The sequence below is a fragment of the Stegodyphus dumicola genome, chromosome X1, assembly GCF_044657685.1.
Source record: "Stegodyphus dumicola isolate Sdum_Otavi_A_Nest chromosome X1, ASM4465768v1".
In the NCBI taxonomy this organism is placed as follows: Eukaryota; Metazoa; Arthropoda; class Arachnida; order Araneae; family Eresidae; genus Stegodyphus; species Stegodyphus dumicola.
In genome coordinates this window covers 13,724,865-13,748,196 of record NC_140780.1, presented here as the reverse complement: position 1 = coordinate 13,748,196, position 23,332 = coordinate 13,724,865, and the positions used below count along the sequence as shown (strand labels likewise).

General features: G+C 32.8%; 1 protein-coding gene across 1 annotated transcript in view; it reads left to right on the top strand.

The window, feature by feature from the left end:
• LOC118204633 (vacuolar protein sorting-associated protein 72 homolog) overlaps window positions 1–23,332 on the top strand; it is a 90,015-nt gene that overhangs the window by 48,055 nt on the left and 18,628 nt on the right. The window contains exons 4-6 of the mRNA XM_085808067.1: window positions 2,733–2,907; window positions 11,482–11,661; window positions 19,137–19,263. Of these exons, the coding sequence (XP_085664193.1) occupies window positions 2,733–2,907; window positions 11,482–11,661; window positions 19,137–19,263 (482 nt within the window). The remainder of the gene's footprint in view (window positions 1–2,732; window positions 2,908–11,481; window positions 11,662–19,136; window positions 19,264–23,332) is intronic.

The following is a 23,332-nucleotide window of genomic DNA, read 5'->3' as shown; positions in this document are numbered from 1 at the left end:
ATTCGTACTGTCGTCTTCTACTCTTATGTGTCTTGGTTTTCCTTTGTTATGTGTATGGCAATTTTTAAATATATAATTTTCAAAAAATGACTCCATAGAACTCTTAATATCTCCAGCATTTTTTTAATCCTTTTTGCATACATAATTCTGAACGCAGCAATGCATAATGCTGTGTGTTACATGTTATTCATTTTACAAAACTTTGGCATCATTTTGCCATGTGACCAGCTTTTAACCTTTTGCCTTATGAATTGAGGGATAATTCTGTGTGCCAGTTTCAATGAAAGCTTTTTTCATGGGTCTTGATCAGAAGCAGTTTTATCACAGGCCAAATTTTGTGCAAACTGGTAGACATTAATAGTACTGCGTTTACTAATTAATAAAACCACAGAAGTTGATTATTTTACTTGTATCATTTCACTTTTATTAAATCGTACATTAATGTTTTTATTTCGTACATTATTTTTATGGTTATACAGTCAAAAGTTGTTAATCCGGACTCGTCGGGACTTCGGCTATTCCAGATTATCGATTTTTCCGGATTTATAGATCATCAGTTTAAATTTGGTAAGATGGCATGCAGAAATTATAAAATTAAAAATATGAAACCGTAATTTATAAAATAAAGAACAATTATGATCTAAAGGGTATCAAAATTTACCAAAAAACAAGCTTAATATTTATTTGTTTACTTTATTAAACATTTCTTTCAATGTAAGTTATTTAAGTTGCTTCGTTTTATGTGATAATACTTTCTCTTTAATTCTATAAACAGACATAATTTCTTCTTCAGTTACAAAGTTTCGCTGTTCAAGTCTTACAATTGCCGTGTCGAGAATACCGACTAATTTGCCAATCGAAATTTTTTCGTTTTCAATAACCTCTGTGTCACTTTCTTCACTATCAGAAGCGAATTATAATGACGAGGAACGTGATTTAAATCATATCAAAGACGGAGTACATCGAGATGAAATACTACATTTAGTAAGGAATTATAAGCCAAATAAAATAAAAACATCTGCTCTGAAGATAAGGATAGTGCTGACAGATCAACTTCTAATACATTGCGTGCCGCGTCATTTCCCTCCCCCTGCAGAGCAGCGTGAAATTGATAAACATATTTCAGAATGATTAGATAATCAAAGGATATGCCTTTATCCATTTTTTGCAGCAATTCCACTTTCTGTGTAATAGACTTCGAAACATACTTTCGCTTTGTAGATCCTTTACATATTAGTAAATATATATCGGAAATTCTATTTGACATAATCGAAAGTTCAAGCTTACTTTTATAAAATTGCTCTAACAGTCTGCAAAAAATATAAGCCGGATCCAATTCGAAGATTAAGGAACAACGCAGTCTGCAACATTAACTGAATTAGATAATTTTAGCTTAGCTTATACCGTCCGTTATACATTAAACATATTATGCGCATGCGCAGAAAGTTTGTAGCTTTGAGGTCTGGATTATGGGTGTCCGAATTAACGACTTTTGACTGTATAACAAAAAAGTAAAAATATTCAGTTATTTAAATGTTTTCTGTGTAAAATTTATTGCATGAATCATAATAATTTCTAACCTATAAGTAAAGAATGTATTAGTGAACATTTTATTTAAATATATTAGGAGGAGTATTGTTTTATATTTTAAATCAATGACAGAAAATTTAAAATACTCCAGCGTGTGGTATTTCTCAAACAACCAGGAAACAAACTTTATCAAGTCTTTGCTGGTTTTTTTATGATGTTGAATCAGTATGTTTTGGGAAAAGATCCCCAGTTTCATCCTTGTAGTCTCTCTGGTGTATCTTCATTGGGTTATCCTTCATAAGCTGTTATAGTTTGATAGTGTAGTTTGCTGTAATAATTTTGTTATGTCTAGTGTATGTTCAGTTTTGCAAATATATTGCACCTATGCCTAACAATAAATGACCAGCTCATACATAGCAACTGTAACAAACAATAACAATAGCGTAAAAACAATCATACATCCGATTCGAGGTTGTTATTTTAGCAGAGAAAGGGATCTTTTGTCTGATACGTGGTTCTCCCTTTTGACTAGAACGAGACATTGTATGTGTGATACATGGCTCTTTCTTTAGCCAGAACAAAACATCATGTCTCTCACATGTTGTTTTAAGGTAAAGGATTAAACAGACCTGGCAGCACCTTTTTCGTATAGCTTCTGATTTCTTTTCTAGTAATGACATGCGCAGCTTTTGCACAGTCCTGGCTGTTATGATTTTTATCACGAAATAGGCACTTTATTTTATATGGTTAGATGATGCAGACAAAAGAGTTAGTTCAAAAGGCATGGCAGTTTCATGTATTTCCCCCCTTAACTTTTAAATGTGATACAAACCCATATTCTGCCATGTAATGCTCTTCTACCTCACTGTGGAAAAATATCGACTCTTCTAACAACTTCTCTTCGAGCGTAACTTGTATAAAGAATGTATTCATTCGCATTATGTATGTTCAGGAAAAAACATCCTTACTCGTATGCATTACATTACATGTGCATGTGCATTGAATAATTTGTAAATTTTAGAACCCAATTAAAAACTTATTATTTTATTAATAAGACATATGCACTTTTATTATTAAGACATGCACACTTTTATTTATGCCAGAATTAAAATGTCGATTTGCAACAGTATGGCTAGAGGAGAAAGTATTAGTAGTCTGAACAATGTGTTTTTTAAACTTTTCTCACTACTACTCATTTTTAGGAGCCTAAGAAAACGAATTTGAAGAAAGAAAGTACTGGAACTAAAACAAAAAAGGTTACATTTCAAGTGGAACCTAAAGTGAAAAAGATTGAACCTAAAGGGGAAGCTAAAATGAAAAAAGCTGAATCTCAAAGGGAGTCTAAGCAGAAAAAGGCTGAATCTGAAGTAGAGGAAGGTATGAATGTTTTCGTTACATACGTTGGTGGATATAAAAGTGTATAAAAGTGTACAAAAGGACTCTTTTTCATATGATGTGCATTTTGCCAATAACTTGTCATAAATATTACAAACTTAAATATAATTTCTAAATTATGCTAGTTAATATTAAAATACAAATGGATAAATGTATTGGTGTTTCATATGTGGGGTAGCAAATTTATTTGGTGGATGGTTGGTGTTTGATTCGGTGTTTCAGACATGTGTGAATGTGGTTTATGAGAAAAAACTAACAGTGGCAGGCCTTCAGTTGTAAATATTATTAATGCATTTTTACATTTAAAAACTTGTTTCAGCATACCATTATGTAACTAAATTTAAGTTAAAGACTTTTATTGTCTTATCAAATCACGAACGTCACTGAATTCCATTAAAGAAAATCAGCCTGAAATTATTCTAATTTATTATTCAGCCAATCCCTTAAAGTAATTTAAAAAAATCCCAAATTTTGAAATAAAGTAGCTTGGTTGATTAGTGTCATACAGGAGTCTGAACTTTTTGTTCATTTTTAATAATAAACTTCTACTCAGTATAACTAAAGGGATGAAGGTAATCATATGAAAAGTTAGTTTTAGTAAATTTTTTTACAATGTTTGTTTTAAGAGTGCTAAAACATCAATATTTGCATCATTTAAAACATTTTTATAGATGAAAATGCAATTCTAAAATCATGGCTTGTAAAATAAAGGCTTCAAAGCCTTTCATGCAAATGATGTATAATTTCTGTATGCAAAAGCTTTTTGTATTAAAAATATTTGCACTTGTACAAAAGCTTTTGTATATTTCTTTGCAAGAAACTTAAAAAAAGGCAAAAACTGAATGACAGAAAGAATAAGACAAAATGTCTTCAAATAAAGTTCAAGACATGGTTAAATTATTTAATGCTGGGGTTTATTATATTTTATTAAATTTCCTAATTCCTAAATTAACTAAATTAACATTTTCTTTTATAGCTTTGAAATAATAGAAAGAGCACTTATGTTCTGACTTAATCACTTTTGTTTTAACCAGAAATTAATTATGTAAAATATTTTATTTATTTTAAACTTGAAGTTAGGATTAATGAAATAATAGGATTATTGAAATGGTCCTTATAAGTAAAAAATTGTTTTATCAAAATTGATACGTTTGAAAGTTGCGTTATCTACAAAAATTTTAATTTATGTTTTCTTTTAATGGGTTATTTGAAAGTAGTATATTTAACTGAAATTGCAAGAATACTCATCATCTTAAAGATATTTATCAAAAAACTGAGTTTTATTGGAGATGAAACTAAAAAGGGGGCAATTGAAATGTCCTAGCAAGATGATAGATGTAATAGAATTAAACTTTTTTGACTGAAGATCCAGAAATGGTACAAGCTGTAGTAAGAAAATAAATATGTTTATGTAAACGTTATGTAGATATACTGAAGAATCAAAACATGATCTCATGTGGATGGCAAATGAACAGTTGGAAATGATACTTAACTGCTGCTCGGAAGGCATCATGCTTGCAATTACTTCTGCATGTGATTAGAAAGGCTGGTGATATAAGCAATTTGGATAGAGGGCAGTTTGTAATGACCTATCAGCTTGGAATGAGTATCTCTGAAATTGCATAACTTGTGGGTAATTTGCAACCTGCCTAAGTGGATGAATGATGGAGAAACCGTGGCATTGTATGTTCATGTGTTAACATAAAAAAAAAGGGTTTCAGAGACTGTCCACTTGGTGAAGCAAAATCAACAGCAGACAATGGTTCAGCCAGTGTATTGCACGTACAAATAGAAGGGTTTTGGAGCACACAGTTCAAACACTGTTGGATATGGGATTATTCAGCAGACATCCCACTCGAGTGCTTCTGTTTATCATGTGTCATCGCCAACTATGCCTATGCTGTGCGTGGAAACACTGACTGGTCATGTATCAATAGGAAGGAGTTGCTCGGTCAGATGAATCATAATTCTTCGTTATGTTGATGGCATGCCAAGGTAAAGCATCTTCCAGGTAAACAGTTGCTTCACCAATATGCATCAAGTCATAGGCATTCCGGTGGTGGTGTTATTATGCTTGATATGCTTTGGAGAACATACTCATGGGTCTATCCAAGATGCTTGGACCTTAGCACTGTGAAAAGGATTAGGATCATGAAAACTGTGGATTATCTCAGCATCATTACGGACCAGTTACATCCTTTTATGTCTTGTTTTCCCAACTGGAAATTCCCACCACTACCCATTAAAATTGCAATACCAGGAAGGAATGATCTGACGAATGTCAAAATCACGTGAAAGGAAGAAGTTGGGATATGCAAATGATTAGTGTTTTGGCGCATTTAGACGATGCAATAGGGAGAAACAACATCAGAAACACTGCATAAAAGAAGAGGTGTGTAGTGTATTTCTCATTTGGAAAGGGCTTTGTAAGGTAGCAGTTTGCTCAGAATATCGTGTTATGCTTCGAACAAGAGGAAATGCTTACCCGCAAGTTTCAAAATTCGATAGAGGCAGGATTGTTGCTTATCGAAAATGTAGATTATCGTTCTGTCATATCGCCAGTTGCACTGGTCAAGATCCAACGGCTGTTATGCGAATATGGAATCAATGGATTGCTGAGGGTCATACTGAATGGCATGCACATTCATGAGATGAAGTGAAAGGGTCACTTCAGTACTTGAAAACAGTATCATCTAGTTTGAATAAATTCAGAACTACCATTATGTTGACAGGGGTGAATACTCTTCACCTTCCCTCGCACAGTGGTTTTAAAATCATAAGTGGTTTAAGCCGAGCTTTATTGCTAGGCAATCGATCTCTCTACATCAGTAAAGCTGGTTTAAGAATGTTGCCTGAATGTTCTAACTTTTCAACTTGGCTTTTGGTATTAGGAGCCAATCAGTTATAATGAAGCAAACATTTGCCGATTGTTTCATGCAGTCAGCTTCTCATTTATGCACATTTCCCTTCCTTTGTTGGCTATGGCTTAAACCTTACTAAACAGTAGTGAATGGACATTGACTTTTTATGCCTGAAATTACAAAGCTTTATGATGACAAAAGTGTCACATGAATGAAACTTTCAGAAACAATATAATCACCTTGAGCCTGTGTCTAGAAATTCAGAGCTAAATATGGACCAACACATTATTAGAGATTTTTGATATTTTGGCCACTTGCTGTAAGTGCTTTGGTTATTTCTGATTTCTCTTAATATATTCGTAAAGTGTGTACTTTATACTGCATTTAATTTCTGTAACCTTGAAACATCTGGAGTTTAATATTGTATGTGATCACATCCGTAATAAATACCATGTTTCCATCCATTGATAAATGTGAGAATTTTCTAAAGGAGGCAGACTACTTTTGATTTGGCTTTGTTTTAGAGGGTGAGGAACATTTCAGCCTTTCAAATTGGTGTAAAATAATTACTCTTAATGCTCTTTTTCCATTGTAATTAAAGGCAGTTTTTAAATCTTTTGTTTATGCTGAGTGCTTATCTGACTTATAAAGAATGGTTCCTGTATGCATAATACTATTAGACACCCAGTCAGAATTTTTTTGTTTTTGCTAAACAAAATTCTGGTCTGAAGTTATATCTTGTCTAAAGCTGAAGGATTCAACATAAATTCATGCTTGCTGGTTTAACTTTTGGATTTTTATGATATTCTTTTATAATGTGAATCTAAAGCTTTTTTGGGGGGTAGATGATCTTCCAAGAAGTTAACGCTCCCATAAGCATTTAGATCTTTCATATGCTTTGTACCACAGACCAATATCTATTTGCTTAAGGTACCAATAGTAGCTGAAAGGATTACACTGCTGGTAACTCAGTTTGAGTTCTTATCCCAGCAGACTGGGCTGGCTACATGGGAGTGTATTACTGCCTACTTGTGTTTACCGAAATTCTAGATGGCTTTACTGGTCCAACCTACGGTTAACCCCCTTAACTGCCTTAGGCATATTATATACACCTTGCTCAGCCGATGCGTTAACTGCCCCGGGCATATATATACATCCTTCCAAAATACTATCATTTGCTGCTACCCATAAAATTATTCGCAAAGCTTTGGACTGCAACACCACAATGACCTTGACAAAGTGTGCGAAGGACGATAGTATTTCAGAAAAGTGTGGGGAGAAATTGGAGAGAGGGATGCGTCTAAAGTGGTGAAAGTAATGACTGCGCTGTATTGGCTGGTGTTTGGGTAAAACCGGTGGGTTTATATATATATATATTCATATTCTGTGTCCTCCGTTTTCATTTGCTTTTTGTAGTAGGTTCCAGGAATAAAAAAAGATAACGGATGTTTCCAACCCATTTATCCTTTTTGAATTAATTTTTGATGAACTGCTCGTGCTTCATATTGTTACTGAAATTAGCCGTTTTGTAGACGAGTATATGAACCAACACCTTGCTAAGAAAAAAATCGAACAAAATCGTGGCATTCAACCAGTTCAGAAGAAATGCAGTCAAAAAGTCTTTATTCCGGATTATAGATCATCAGTTAAAATCTGGTAAGATGGCATGTATAAATTATAAGATGAAAAATATGAAACCGTAATTTATGAAACAAAGAGCAATTATGATCTAAAGGGTATAAAAATTTACAAAAAAAAAAGCTTAATATTTATTTGTTTACTTTATTAAACATTTCTTTCAACGCGCGCATGCGTAAAGCATTCATTACGCATAGTCGAAATTAGAAAATTGCAACCAGAAAACTATTTGATGTGTATTCGTGATATCTATAATGACGAGGAATTTGATTTAAATCATATCAAAGATGGAGTACATCGAGATGAAATACTACATTTAGTAAGGAATTATAAGCGGAATAAAATTAAAAAATCTGCCCTGAAGATGAAGATAGTGCTGACAGATCAACTTCCAGTTGATTGCGCGCTGCGACGTCCCCCCCCCTGCACAGCAGTGTGAAATTGATAAACAGATTTTGGAATGGTTAGAGAAACAATTGTCATATACAGTTGACTTTTCAATGTCATACTTCTCGCATAATTTTGAGACAGATATGCCTTTATCCATTTTTTGCAGCAATTCCACTTTTTGTTTGATGGACATCGAAACATGCTTTCGCTTTGTAGATCCTTTGGCAGCTCCAGAATTGGAAATTCTTTTTGACATAATTGAAAGTTCAAGCTTACTTTTATAAAATTGCTTTAACAGTCTGCAAAAAATAATAAGCCGCATCCAATTCGAAGATTAAGGAACAACGCAATCTGCAACATTAACTGAAATAGATAATTTTAGCTTACCTTATGCTGTCCGTTATACATTAAACGTGAATGCGTAAACGTATTACGTTCATGCATAAAGATATTTGACACGTGCAGAAAGTTTGTAACTTTGAGGTCAGGATTATAGATCATTCCAGATTATGGACGTTCGGATTAAAGACGTTTGACTGTATATGTTTTTTAGGCATACTGATTGCGGATTTAGAAATTACGACATTTTGAGAATCTGAAGGTTTAATACTTACCGAGCAAATTAAATGTAGGGTTCCTATGGAAGTAAAGGATCATTTTCTCAACCAATGGATGAAATTAAAAACTCCATTATTAGCCATCAGAAAAATTAAACGAGTATGAGAGTGTTAAACAGAGTTTCAAGAGTGTAAATCCTAGAAAACAAGTTCTAAAACTTCAAGAAAGTCATCAAAACGTGAACAAAATGCAAAGTGGTTATCATAATAGACATAATCCTAAAGAAATCTCAAAAGATTTTAATCCTAAACGTATAATTAAGACAGAATGTAGTAATAAAATTCATGAAATTGAATTTGAGAAACAGAGACAACCTTGTGAATGCTGGTCCTCCTTGCATCTTCGACCTCAGTGTGATAAACTCAGGAATTTAGAAACTGTGGCATCCAATGAAACTGTACCTTAAATGAATTTTCCATAAATAGTTTTAAGGATATTATAGCTCCATATACCAGCTTAGGTAAAGTAAATGGCTATAAAATTCCCATACTTAGAGAAACCGGTGCAACTTTGGATTTAATTTGCGAAAAATGTACGTGAACATTCTTCCATGTACACGGGTGAAACCATGTGGATACAAACACCTCTGGAAGGACATCCTGTTCTAAATTACTCAAGCATTTGAGAAGAATAAATAAAATGTTTAAGTCACTTCTCGTAACCCTAGAAATGCCAAGCATCAGCTATGTTAATCACGTGATATTATTATATCCCATGATCCATTTGTTCTTTTATTAATATTAAGCTTCTGTATGTGCTTGTATTAACACTAATGTAGCTATCGCTTATATTGTTTTAGTTGCAGTTCAATAAGTATGTTATTAATGTTTTAATTCTGCATCTTATTATTAATGAATATATTATCGTATCATCCCTCATATCATCACCAAGAATAGTTTCATCAATGTTCCTGTGTTAACTGAGTGCACAAAAGGTAACTTGTATTTTGCTATCGTTATTCTTCGTTGATTATTGAGATTGATATTGTTATACATCCTGAAATTAAAATTTAAACTGTGCATATAATATATAAACTTTCTGAAACTGCTAAGTAAAAATTAATAATGGCACAGTCAAGTCTTAAAGATTGTATGCAAATAACGAAACTTAATTCCAAAAATTACGCTACTTAGAAATTCAAATGCTTTTAATGCGTGATGGGTTAGATGATCTTTATTCTCCCCCACCTCGAAAACGTGATGATGAATTTTTAAAGAGGAATAAACAAGCACGAGGTATAATAAATCTATGCATTAACGACTCTCAGATTATTCATGTTAGAGATGAAACGACTATCGCCGGTACATGGCTGAAATTAAATTCAGTTCACGAGTGCTCCAATTTGAGAAGCAAATTTATCTTTTGAGAAAATTATATTCAAAAAAAATGACAGAACACGTTAATATGATTGCACACATCACTCATATGATAGATTTAATCGAAAGACTGAAAGCTGTCGAGAATATTCCAGATCAGCATGTAGCTGCACTTTTGTTAGTTTCAATTCTCAAATCATACAGTAATCTTATAACCGCCATTGAAGCTAGAGAAAAAACTCTTATAACTACAGATCTTGTAAAAACGAAACTTGCTGACGAGTACAACAGAGAAGACTAGAACAACAAGCAGATCAAAGTTCTAGTTCTTCAACAGCATTTAAATCTGCAATAACTGCAAGAAATTATGATAATAATATTCAAAAGAAATTTTGTACCCTTTGTAAACGCAGTGGTCGTACTCATGAGTGTTATAAATTGGAAAAAAAAAAAAAAAAACAATTCTTCTCTTGATAACTCAAAATCAGAAAATCCCGTGACCAAACATGTCGGAAAATTGTATGAAAATTATATCAAAAAGTAATGCCATTACATTACTCCGAACAGACAAGTTAGTTATTCCATCAATTAATTGTTTATTAATAATGTCAACTAAAAATTTAAATTTATTTAGAAAATCAGCTGCTGTAATTGCTTTACCTACCAACTTAGCTAATATAAACTGAAATTGGAATTCTGTGTCTAAAATTTAAAGTTAAAATTTTGGTTCCATAAGTGGGAATTTTCCTTCCATAGCATTGGCTAAGTATAACTTAAAATCATGTACTGTTGTATTATGATGAGTTGCGGGAAGGAGGATAACATCAGCACCTTAGTCTACTAAGAACTGTGGTGCTATGTTCTTGTCCTTCACAAATAAACTGAACTTGCAGCTGTCATTAATATCAGCAACAGGGGAAGCCACTAATCCTGTTGCACTGTGGAATTTTCTAACTTTCACCAAGTATATGGTGAATAACATTTCTAAGGTTGACAGTGATCTCCAAATTTAAAGGGAAAAAATATTTACCTTTCGTATTGAATCACTTTTCCAAATGGCTATGATTTTGAGATGTTATTTTGGTGATAATGTCCCAAGTGTTGATCTAGAACGTTCATTTATTTGTATTGAACTGATTTTATGTTCTTTCTTGCAAATAAAGCATCATTAACATTAGTATTTGGTGAAACAGCATAAATTTCTTTTTCAGATCCCTAGTTCACCCATTTTAGTCAATTTGTCTTAATTTTAATTATTTACAAGAATATTTTTTTATAAAATCAGGCATTTTAGCCAGCCATAAAGATTTTAGTCCTTTTTTAAGAAAATCAACTGTGGCTAGACTTTTCATTTTCTGCGAAAGCTGACTTATAATCTCCTAGTTCTAATCCAGTAACCAGATGCTGAATTCGCTTGTTTTGACTTTCCGTGAAAACATTTAAAAGTCTGTCGCCATAGAATATTTGATTAGGCCTAGTGTCTTTAATAATGTATTTTCAGCACACTTGGATTCAAGCTGAGGATATCAAAAAAATTGAATTTACTTTCTTCAGTGATGATTTTTATTTATTTGAAATCTGGCTCGTAGATCGAACTGGGGAGGGGGGGAACTAAACATTTTTATTAGATGTGAGTTTTTATCTGTTCTGAAAATTTTCAATGAAATTTGAATATTTATTATAAATATTAAACAAAAATCAGTTGTTTAATTATTAATTTTTATTTTTAATAGGAAAGAAAAGAATGCGTGAATCTACTACTAGGAAATCTTTGGAAGTGCAGGAAAGGATTGAAGCTAGAGCTAAACAAAATCAAGATCGCCGTAAGAAAAAGATTCAAGGAAATGTTCTTACTCAAAAAGAACTTTTAGAAGAGGCTAAGTTAACAGAAATAGAGAATTTAAAATCATTAGGTAAAGTGCAGTTACTGAAATTCGAATTCCCTTTTTTTGCTCCATTGAAAGATGAAAATGTAAATTTTGTAATGTTACTGGAGAATTTCTTAATCTAAGTTTTCTTCTAGTTTTGTCTAATTTTGAAAAAACACAATTCACCTGGGGCCATGTATTGATCTGTTGGGTATTATAAAATTAATTCCTTAATGATCAGAATGCATACAAATGTAATTCAGTACTTAGCCTAAGATCCAAACGCTTCAGGACTTGTCAGATTTGAGATTTTCCCCAATATTATCATCAGTTTGAATCAATAGGCTGATATGTAGAAATAGCAAAATCAAAAATATGAAATAATGAAGCATTTATGACCTTAAGGGAATCAAAATTTAACCCCCAAAAGAAAACCTCAATATTAATTTCTTTGTTTTGTGCTTATACTTTCTCTTTAATTCTACACACATAATTTCTAATAATAATCTTCGTAATAATATACGTAATTTCTTGTTCAGGTACAAAATTGCATTTTTCCAGACCTGTCATTGCTACATTGAGAATTCCCACTAAATTGTCAGTCTAATTTTTTTCCCTTCTTGACAGCCTCTATTGCTTTAAATATTGTTATAGATATTATCTGGATTAACAGATTTTGCCATCTGTTGATTGATGATTGTCGTCACAATGAGAACTTCTGTTATCTTTATTATCACAAAATTCCATCCAGTGGAAGCTTCCCGTTTTGTTTGCAGAATGTAAAGTCTTCAGGTTTGCGGATATCATCATAAAGTTTGGCTTGCTTCCACTATACACTATTAGCAATGTATCGTGAGATTGGCGACTAGAGACGTTATTCCATTCAATTTTGTACTACTTCTATCACACACTGATGAAGTTAAGCCTGAATTGTGTTAATTTATTATATTTATGACTGTTTCCCACATATGCTTATCTCCATGTCCTGAATAAATATATTCCCACATACACACTGCACTGCAAATATATATATATGGAGACAGTTCTATATCTCCCATTCTACTGGGCCGATTGACGAAATTCAGCTTGTGATTTTCATGTCTCAAAAGCGCAACATAGGATATGTAAGAGATTTATAAATAGCATTGTTCTAATGTAGGTATTTTGACACAAAATCAGACTTTTTCTGAAATAACATACCAATTTTTTTCCATATTTAAATTCTATGACTCAAATTAAGCCAAACTACCAAGCTTTGTAAAAATCGCACCAGTAGTTTTTAAAAAATTAGCTCTCGAACGTTTTTTGCCGCAATGTTAATTGAATTTTATATATATTTATTATCTCTCTCTTTTTTTTTTTATTACACTTATTTCATTCTTCCTTTCACAATTCGAAATTGAGGTTCATTCCAAATAAAATTCACCCATTTTTTTATGATTTAATTTTAAAATTTGTATTTTCAAAATTGTCTAAAAAATTAGTTTTTCAAAATTTCTGAAGATATATATGAATTTATATATTTTTGCATTTTCAAATTTGGCATATTTGTTGAAAGCGATAAAACATCAAATGTGGTTTTGACACTTTGCTAAAATTATTCGGAAGTAGGAACAATGGGACTTTTTTCCCGCTCATGCACAATGTAAAAGTGTAAGAACAAGGTGCCCTTTTTTTCACTCCAGCATAATGGAAGGGAAAGGAAAATTGGTTGCCATATATTAAGAAGTTCGCCAAGGGAATTAATTATTCCTGGCGCAAACTGAAAAAAATTGTGCCAACATAAATTTTTGAATTTCTTCATAAATTTCACACCAAATTTTACAAAATTTAATATCTAGGCATAATTTGAGTCTTAGAATTCAAATAATGAAAAAAATGGGTATGTTATTTCAGAAAAAGTCCGATTTTGTGTCAAAATACGTATGTTAGAACAATGCTATATATAAATGTAATATATATCCTAAGTCCCACTTTCGAGACATAAAAAATGCAATTTGAATTTTGTCAATTGGCACGGCAGAATGGGAGATATAGAACTGTCTCCTCCTTTTTTGGCACAGTGTACTTTAGTTTTTTGGGGGGGAGGGTGCTAAACATTTTGCGGAAAGGTGTAGCACTGCCTTTTCACAGGTCTGAAATTTTGCTGCCAAGTGCCTCCCTAAATTCTAAAAAAATTGCATCCCAAGACCTTTCCTAAATTATAAAGATTTTGCTGTTCCTTTATTTATTTCCTCAGTGATTCTCCAAGTTCTAAAAATTTTGCCTTCCTTAAATTCTGCTGTCCTGTGCAGCTGTACCAGCTATGGCAGAATAACAAACCTGTTATTCTTAATTCGAACAGCACTAAATGTAATCTTTTGGGCTATGAGTTCATTTACCAATGTAACTTATGCTCACTTGTCTGACATGGTCAACCTAATGCCACGATAATCCTCGTGGCAAGGAGCGCAACATTATGCCTGTCGTTGGCAGCAGCCTTGAGCAGCTGGCAGTGTGATTTAGCTTAGTTCTGCCAGTTCTATCAGGTGGCAGTGTGATTTTGATGAAGAGCACTGGGGGGGCGAGGTTCGCCCACTTCTCTCCACTTCCACCAGACCACACGAGAGGACTTTCGACTTGCCACATATTTACAGTGCTGCCATGCTGCACCAACACTGTACATTTACAAATATCCATAATTTCTCTGGGATTCGAACCAGGGTCCTTCGGCACGGCATTATCCACTATACAGGTTGGGCAGCTCATTTACCAATAATATATGTACATGACATTTCTGTTAAATTTCTTCTCAGTAGACTCACCAGTTTGCAGTAGACTCCTGTTAGACATTGCTGCGTGAGTCATTTTTTAAGCTGTGGTTTGTTGATAATCGTGCAGTGGCAAAAGCAAAAAATAATAGTGATTCACCAGGTTGGGTGTCACTGCCGAAGTGAAATTATGAATCGGGGCGCTGCATGTTTATTTACCAGGGTTCGTAGCGGTCCTTATAAGTTCTTATATTTGAAAATAAAATATAAAGGCCCTTATAGGTGCTTACTTTTTCTTTAAATCCCTTTTTTTTTTTTTTTTTAGTGCTTATTTTGTGCTCTTAGTGCCCTCCTTTTTTTATGAACGCACTATTTTTTTCTGGTACCAAAGTCAAAACTAAATAAACAACTTTTCTTCCTAATATGGAATGTCAGATGGTGAGTCATACTCCCGGAAATAGATTTTCCCCTTTCTCTGCATTAGCATAACCTTTGGTGTGCACGAAGAGTACAGACAGGTGCCCGTCGTTCTATTGGTCAAAGAAATGCGAAAGCAGTAGAAAATTCCGGTACATTCAGCATTCTTTTCCTCCCACCTAAATACTACACACGTTTGAATTTCTATCAAGATCTTAATAATTTGCATTCTTGTTCCGCTTGGTCAGTTCATATTCGTGTTTATTATGATCGTTATGCTTATATTAGAGCATATGTATGAATATTTATAATAACATAGTTGCAGTAACTGCTGAAGTATAGTAAACTTTCAAAAATGGTTGTGTTTTAACATAGATTATCTTTCTAAGGAATAATATTCGGAATGGCTTAAATAAAGGGAAAGTAATCGAATAGTCAAAATAATTTTGTTTTTGTTTTTTTGCCAATACATTATACAGTACGGAGATTGGTAGGTTCTCCGCAAAATCTCGAATATTGAAACTGTTACAGTTCGCTGCAAAACAAGCAATGGACATTCTTTTTTTTTTTTTTTTTTTTTTTTTTTTTTTTTTTTTGTCACTTTCCAATCTGCATTGAATAGGTCTAAAAGTTCTGCAGTCTACCAACCCAAGCGAAAAATGATTCTATTCCGGAAATTTAACGTTGTCTGTTGAAAATTAGAATAAAAAACACCCAAGTTATTTAGTTCTTTATTCTCCCAATACCGGCAGCTGTTGATTCCGATTGCGTAATATCATGTAGGGAAGAATTACAGCGCATGTATTGCGCAATAACGCTTGCTATATTTTGCAGAGATAATTAATTTTGATGTTCTGTCCGAGATTTGTTTATGATCACTTAAAAGAGTTTTACTGTGCTTGCTAAGCAGAATATTTTTCAGTTCCATTGGTTTATTTTTGTATGATGCACATATCGAAATATCAAATGCATTTATTTAGTGGAAAAATTTAAAGAGTGGCTACAGTCTACACCCCCCCCCCCCCCCCCGCTCCTCTTTTTCAAGTTATGCTCGACTGTCCGATGTCCGAGCATTCGCCAATTTCCAAGTATATGCGGGTTAATTAAGCTTTTACTGTTAAAGGATGACTGCATGAAGCAACTTTCTGTCTTCTGATTTCAGAAATGTTCCTCTTTTTTACTTATATTAATTTGCTTGCAATATCTGTTAAGGGAAAACTGATATACAATGAAAATTTAGAAAATGTTCAGAATTTTGATTTAAATTATTTAAATATCAATATTGAGTGGAAAACTAAATTGTGTTTATTATTAGGTTCCATGTGAATACAATAAATATGCCTTATTATTATTTATTTTCTCTATTTTGAACTGAAATTTCATCATTAAATCTTGTAATATAGTTTAGTCCTGCATAGTTTTTTTTCCTCGCATTGTAAACAGATTCTGTAAATTGAACTGTTATTTAAAATTAAAAAAAAAAAGTAATTATTTTCCATGATTGAGGTTATGCTTATTCTCTCTTAATAAATACTGCATTTCTCATATTTTAAATTACAAGTCTAATTTTTAAGGTTATGCAGTTGTGTATAATGTAATTAGACAGGTGCTTATTTTTTTTTTTTTTTCTTAAAATGGGCTTGAAAAGTGCATATAGGTGCTTTTTTTTTTTAACTAAAATGTGTCTATGAACCCTGTTTAAGAGTAAATTATCAAATGACCTAATTTAAAGCATAAAAAGAATTTCTAACAAAAAATGTTGCTGGAGTTCATTTCCAATCATTACAGGTGTTGTCTGCATTTCAGAATTTGTACTGTAATGTCACATTTTGTGTTATTATAATACACTTGCCTGTAGAAACATACACAAGAAAAGTTTTAAGGAAGACATGATTCTATTAAAGAATAATTATTATCCAGAATTTAATAATTTTGTAACCTTTCATAGGCTTTGAAATTATTCAATTGTATCCATCTCCAAGTACATTTTTAGTTGTAATTGAATGCTATGCAAAATGTATTTACTTTTTCTTTCTTTAGAACTGTTGTTAATTATTTTTTATACTTTTTATGTATTGAAAGATCTTACTTAATGAGAAAAAAATAAAATATAGAATACAATACTTTTTATGTATTGGATGCTATATTTTATTTTTTTCTCATTAAGTATAAGTACTTTAAAGCAAATCAGATTTTGATGGATGTGTATAATTTTTAAGGCAGACTATGCATTAAATTTAAATTAGTGGTATATCAGTTTTATAAATGCTTGCCTATATCGGTTTTATCAATGCATTCATGTTTTCCTTTACCATCCTTTATTGCTTTCTTGCATGGTTATTTTGCATAAAAATAAGTTTAATTTTTTGAGTAGTTACTTTACAAATGATATTTTCTCATATGCTTAATGTTGCAATAACAAAACTCTGCAGAGTTACCGATTTTTCCATATAGCTGAACATATAGCCTTAATACATACCAATAGCCATAACATAACATAACATTAACATATAGCTTAATACATACTTCCATGTAGCCTTAACACATACCAAAGTAAATTTATCTCAGAGTAGGTTTAGGACATGATGTGCTTATCGAAATTAGAAATAAGTAAAATATATCTTTAAATGTAAAACAATCTTTGTGGTTTATGTGTTACGAGCAATTTAGAATTGCAGAAGACATTTTTTAACACTATTACAAGGGAATCACATTAAAAGCAAATCATCTTGCATACAGAGTGCTGTTTTCCGTCTTCTGTTTCTAGTATGTCACGTCAAATGATAGTTATCTCAAATCTTTTTCTTCTCTCACTCTCTCTTTTTTTTTTCCCTCCTTTTTTGTATGATGTGAAATAACTAAGCGTGGAAAATCATTCAATAATATTTAACAATAGACTAATGTACATATTTGCAGTATTAGACTGTCAAAACTGTTTTTCTCATTTTGATGTTCGAGGTTTACCTACTTCTTCCTCTCGTACGTACTATATATTATTTGGCTAACATATTTGAAGTATAATTGTTTTCATTCATAATGTTGTCTTACCTATAATTACTACTGTTTTAAAAGAAACTGTGAGATATAATTGCAGTAAATTAGAATGAATGGTGTGTGTGTATATATTATATTTCAATAATTAAACTTTTTATTTAACCCTTTCCGGCACACTACCTTTTAAAGTTGGAATTTCAACCAAAAAGTATTAGGCAGTCTTATCAGACCTCGAGGGCACATGTAAAATTTTGTAAAAATAGCACCATTTTAATTTTGCTCACTGAATGAATACAGCTGCGAAAAAAGCGCTAAAGTGGTGCTGGGAAGCATGTAATAGAGTAAAAGGTTTTCCCTACGATTAAAAAAACCCTAGATTCTGATTACCACAGCAGATTTAGCATTACCCAGGGTGCACCATGGAGAGCTCTTCTTGGTTATGTAATGATTACATGTTTGTAAATGAAGGAAAGCTAACTTGGGTATATGATATTTACATTTCATATTTGCACTTTCATCTATTTTTTCCCCATGGTGGTTGCTTTAGAAATGTTCATCTTTCTCCAATCTGTTTGCAAAATAATAAAAAATCGGAAAAAAAGAAACTAATATTAAATCTACAATTAAGGAAATATAAACTATAAAATAAAATTAAATAAGCATCTAAACTCAGAACTCTCAAAATGTAAGGCTGACAAAAAAAACGTCTGTCAACGAACGCAAAAGAAGAAAAAGCGAACTGCTCTAGTGAAAAATCTGAGCTAACTGATAAAATTACCCCCCGACCTTCAGAAAAACACCCCAGCAATTTTTTAGTTTATAACCAAAGCTCCCATCCCAAAAAAATAAGAAAAAAGGCGGGAAATGAAATAGATGTGTTTCTATTGGGAATGAGCTTACCGAAGAAAAAAACTGCAGTGAAACAAAGATACAGTTGTTGGTCTGGTCCTGATGTTTCAGTGATCGCACTTTGGGCACACCAGATGTTTGTCGTTCAATTTTAGGCAAGATTTCAAGGTAAAAATTTTAAACTGATGTAAAATAAAGAGATCATCATACAGCCAAGAAAATATATAAATTTCTTTTCAAACAATTCTTTTTATATCCTAAAAAAAATCCAGAAGCTTTCTTTGGAAAATAAAGGTCTTTAAAAACTAAACATGGCTAAAATGCATGGATTAAGCTGCCATCTGAATAAGGAAGGTTAAAAGTAACCTATAATAGGCTATAAAGCCTTTTCTTTTCAGTGTTTCTGTGTATACAAAGGGAATTTTTTGGGTGTGCCCTGTGCCAGAAAGGGTTAAACCTTATAGTTTTTATGTTTCAAATTAGTATTATGCTTTATGTTCTGTGTGACAGAAATGTTTCAACGCATGGAGCTTGAGAAGAAAAAGAACAAAGCAACCAAGAAGACATGCACTGGGCCTATGATCCGGTACCACTCTGTGGCTATGCCTAGTATTGAAGTTATAGAGGAAACCGATGGGTAATTTCTTTTTACAAAATTCTATATAAATAATTTATAGTTGTAAAATTTATTTTGAAAGATCAGGTATATAGAATTTTTGTAAAATTTACTGAGCTATTTTATAGAGGAAACAGCTGAAATAAGCTATGCATCATGTACAATTTCCTTTATCTGCCTAGTTAATTAATGAAATTAAATGTACCTTTTGCCGTGTGATAAATTGATTCTCACTAAGAGTTTGGGAATACTTTTAGTAGTTTTAGATGTTCTAACTGCAGGTATTTGCTGCATGTCTTATACGGGTGTCCAAAATTAAGGTGAACAAACCATAATATCCAAGAGAAAAATTGGTTTGTTCTATTTAAATTTTGTACACAGATGCTCAATAATTTCAGACAGCTAATAGTAACACGAGATAGTAAACAAAATAATTATTTTATGATGTGCAAATGGAACTACCATCTCAGATTTCTAGAATGGTGTAATTTTAAGGAGTGAGGCATTTCACACAGCTTTATTTGCTTCACAATCAACTCTCATTATATGAATAAGGTTATAGTGACAAAAAAATCTCATTTTTCAAAAAATGAGGATTTTAATGCCAAGTGTCTTAATACTCCCGTTCACAAGAGCAGATTTGACTGGTGGCGAAAACAAGTTCTTCCAACGTGTACCATTCACACGACGAACAAGCATTAACTGCCTCTCGGAATTGGAGGTAAAAAAAAATCTGGCAGAATGCTGTTACCTCTCTGGAGCAAGGCAAATGGGGAAATTTCCCATACTGCACTAATTGTACTAATTGCGTAGTTAACTTAATTTTAGTAAATAACATGGCTGACGTGCAAGTAACTGCTTGCTGGACTGTCAGCAAAACAATCTCGTTGATAGATATGTGGGAATACAATAGTATTCGAAAAAATTAGATAGAACCGTACAAGTTACGGAAATTTATGAACAGCTACAGACAAAATTATCTAATGCTGGGTATTCCAGAAATGCCTTTCAAATTAAAACTAAACAGATACACGCATATAGGCATCAATGCAACAGAGGGACTTGGTACCCCTTTGAACTTTCATCTACCTTTTATTCATATTATAAATATCATTTAGCGAGACAAAATGATTTCAAGCTGAAAAAAATTTGCTAGTAATTTCTTTTTAAATTTTTTGAAGAAAAGTTTAACAATTAAAATGTCTGTCTTCTATAATTTCCAATGCTTTTCCCACAGATTTTTTAATTGTATTTATTCCAGTATTCTTAATAGTTTTAAAGATAGATTTTGTAATTAATGAATTAATTTCTGAGGAGAAAATAAAACATTTTTGTGTAAAAACTTTGAAATATGAAAACCAAATAGGATCTCAATCACATTTTGACTTTAAATAATATTTCTTTTCAGTATTTCACAAAACCACTCTTTATTTCTATGAAGTATATAATTTTAAATAAGCAGTAACAATATTAAATTATTTAGTCCATATCTGTATAAGATTTAGGACTTAAAGGATTTAAGGTGGAGTAAAAGGATTTATTGAAAAAATGTGAACTGTAGAACGCAGTTTAAAGAATGTAAACTGTCTGGGGATGTGACATTTAAAGGGCTGTCAAAATTTTGAACAGCCTTTTTTATGCTAATTATTGTTAGATCATTTCGAAATTTCTCTTCAGGGTAGCAAGGGTTATTAAATTTTTTTTAAGCAAAAAATTTAAAAATTGGTAATTTTAGCGTTTTGGGAGGGATACGAGTTCTTTTTAAGAATATCTGGAGCCGATGGTAAAATTATTTTCAGGTTTTATGACCAAGTGGATAGAATTTTAGGATTCATAGATATCATGATGAAAACTATCAGGTTCACATTTGTGAGATCATTGCTCGCAGTGGATTATGGGTTAAGGGATGGAAGACGATGTGTATCTGAACAGGTCCTGAAGGCAAAACTGCTTCATATCCCCTTTCTCCTTAATACAGAAGGTGGCTGTGCAAAAGAGCGTTGCATATGAACGAGCCTTAAAAGGTGAAATTGTGCAGTGTCTCTTCCTTAAAACATTTTAATTATACTGTGTAGGATTTAAATATGATGACTTTTTATTTTAACTTGTATAACTTATTATTTACAATTATTTTAACTGTAAAACATGTGATGCACTCATGCACAACCTTTCAAACCATATCTTGATCATTTATAATCCAAAATTTACTTCTGACAGTAGGTTAGGTTGGGTGGGGTTTGTGCAACAAGATGAAGATATTTGACCCAGTACTCCTAGTAAATACATGACATTTTCTACATTTGGAAGTTTATTATAATTAAGTTGCTATTTGTAAATCTACCTCTTTCTTCTCTGATAAGACCTTGTTTTAAAATAGACAAAAATTAACTTAGTTTTAGAAGAAACTGTTATTGTGGTTTATCCACGCCTTATGATTTTTTCAGCATTATTCAGTTTTTGCAGAGTTAGAAGGCCCTTTTTATTTTCTTTTATAAAGCCAGTAAGTTTATGAACAAAACTTAATACACCTGTACTGCAAGCAGTTTTACTGATATTATTTTCTAAAACAAAGGAAGTAGAATTAACACTTAAGTCATCTATGTACGAGGCGTATTTGGAAACTAAGTACCGTTTTGGAAAAAAAAAAAATAGTAAAACAGTTTTTCGAATCCAATTTTATTTTTACATGAAAATACATGTCTTAAACTATTTTTCACCATAGTTTCCGCCAATGATCGAACACTTGTCATAAAGGGTGACCAGTTTTTGTATACCATCGTCAAAGAAACTTCCCGCCAGTTTCGATAACCACGAACGACTCCTTAGCATTTTTCGTGTTATCGTCAGATCCAAAGCGCTTGCCACCAAGCTCGCACTTCATGTGCAGGAACAAGTGATAGTCGGACGGCGCCAAGTCCAGGCTCTACAGCGGATGATCGAACTGCTCCCAATGAAACTGTCGAATTAACGATTAAGTGACACCAGCAGTATGGGGCCGAGCATTGTCATGGAGCAACACAATTCCTTTAATGAGCATTCCTCTTCATTTGTTTTGAATGGCACGCCTTAGTTTTGTTAAAGTCTCACGATATCGTGCCGCATTAATGGTTTCACCTCTGGGAAGAAATTCAGTAAGCAAAACGCCTTTCCTATCCCAGAAGACAGTGCACATGATTTTTTGTGATGACATTGTCACTTTGAACTTTTGTTTTTTCGGAGAATGAGTGTGTCTCCACTCCATTGATTGTTGTTTCGATTCTGGTGTGAAATGACACACCCAAGTTTCATCAACTGTCACAATTTGGTTTAAAACGTTTTCTCCCTCATCACTGTACCGCGTGAGAAATGTCAGGGCATTACCAAGTCGCTTTGTTTTGTGAACATCAGTGAGCATTTTTGGAACCCATCGGGAACACAGTTTGTGATAATTCAAGCGGTCAGACACAATTTCGAACAAAACAGTACGTGAAATTTGTGGAAATGCCTCTGAAAGAGTTGTCATTGTGAAGTGTCTGTTCTCATGAATTGCTTCATCAACTTTCCTTACCAAATCATCGGTGACAACAGAAGGCCAACCACTCCGAGCCTCAGCGTGGACATTTGTTCGACCTGCATTAAACATTCTTACCCACTTATCGCGTATTCACCGTAAACTTCTGTTACTTGACAATAAATTTCGGCCGGTTTAACATTCCTCGCGTTAAAAATTTTAATCACGGCACGAATCTTACAGTCAGCGGGAGTACTAATTGTCTTAAACATTTTGAATGTGCACAGCAAACTGAAAACACAACATAGAGCAACCAAAATGGCGACAATTGAAAGTCGGTGAACAAGAAAGACTAGTGCGCCTGCGCGGGACGCCTACCACAGCGCAGCGACGGCGCTAGAATGAAACGGTACTTAGTTTCCGAATAGGCTACTTAATAAATTCTTAAGTTTGAGTTCCTTGGTGAATTCTGCATCACCTAGATTAGACAAAATTGTATCACAAGGCTTCACCTCTTTTGTCAAGAATATTAGTACATGCGACCACAAATCATATGAACCTTCACTTCCATAGGATATAAACTCAAATGGGCTGTTACTA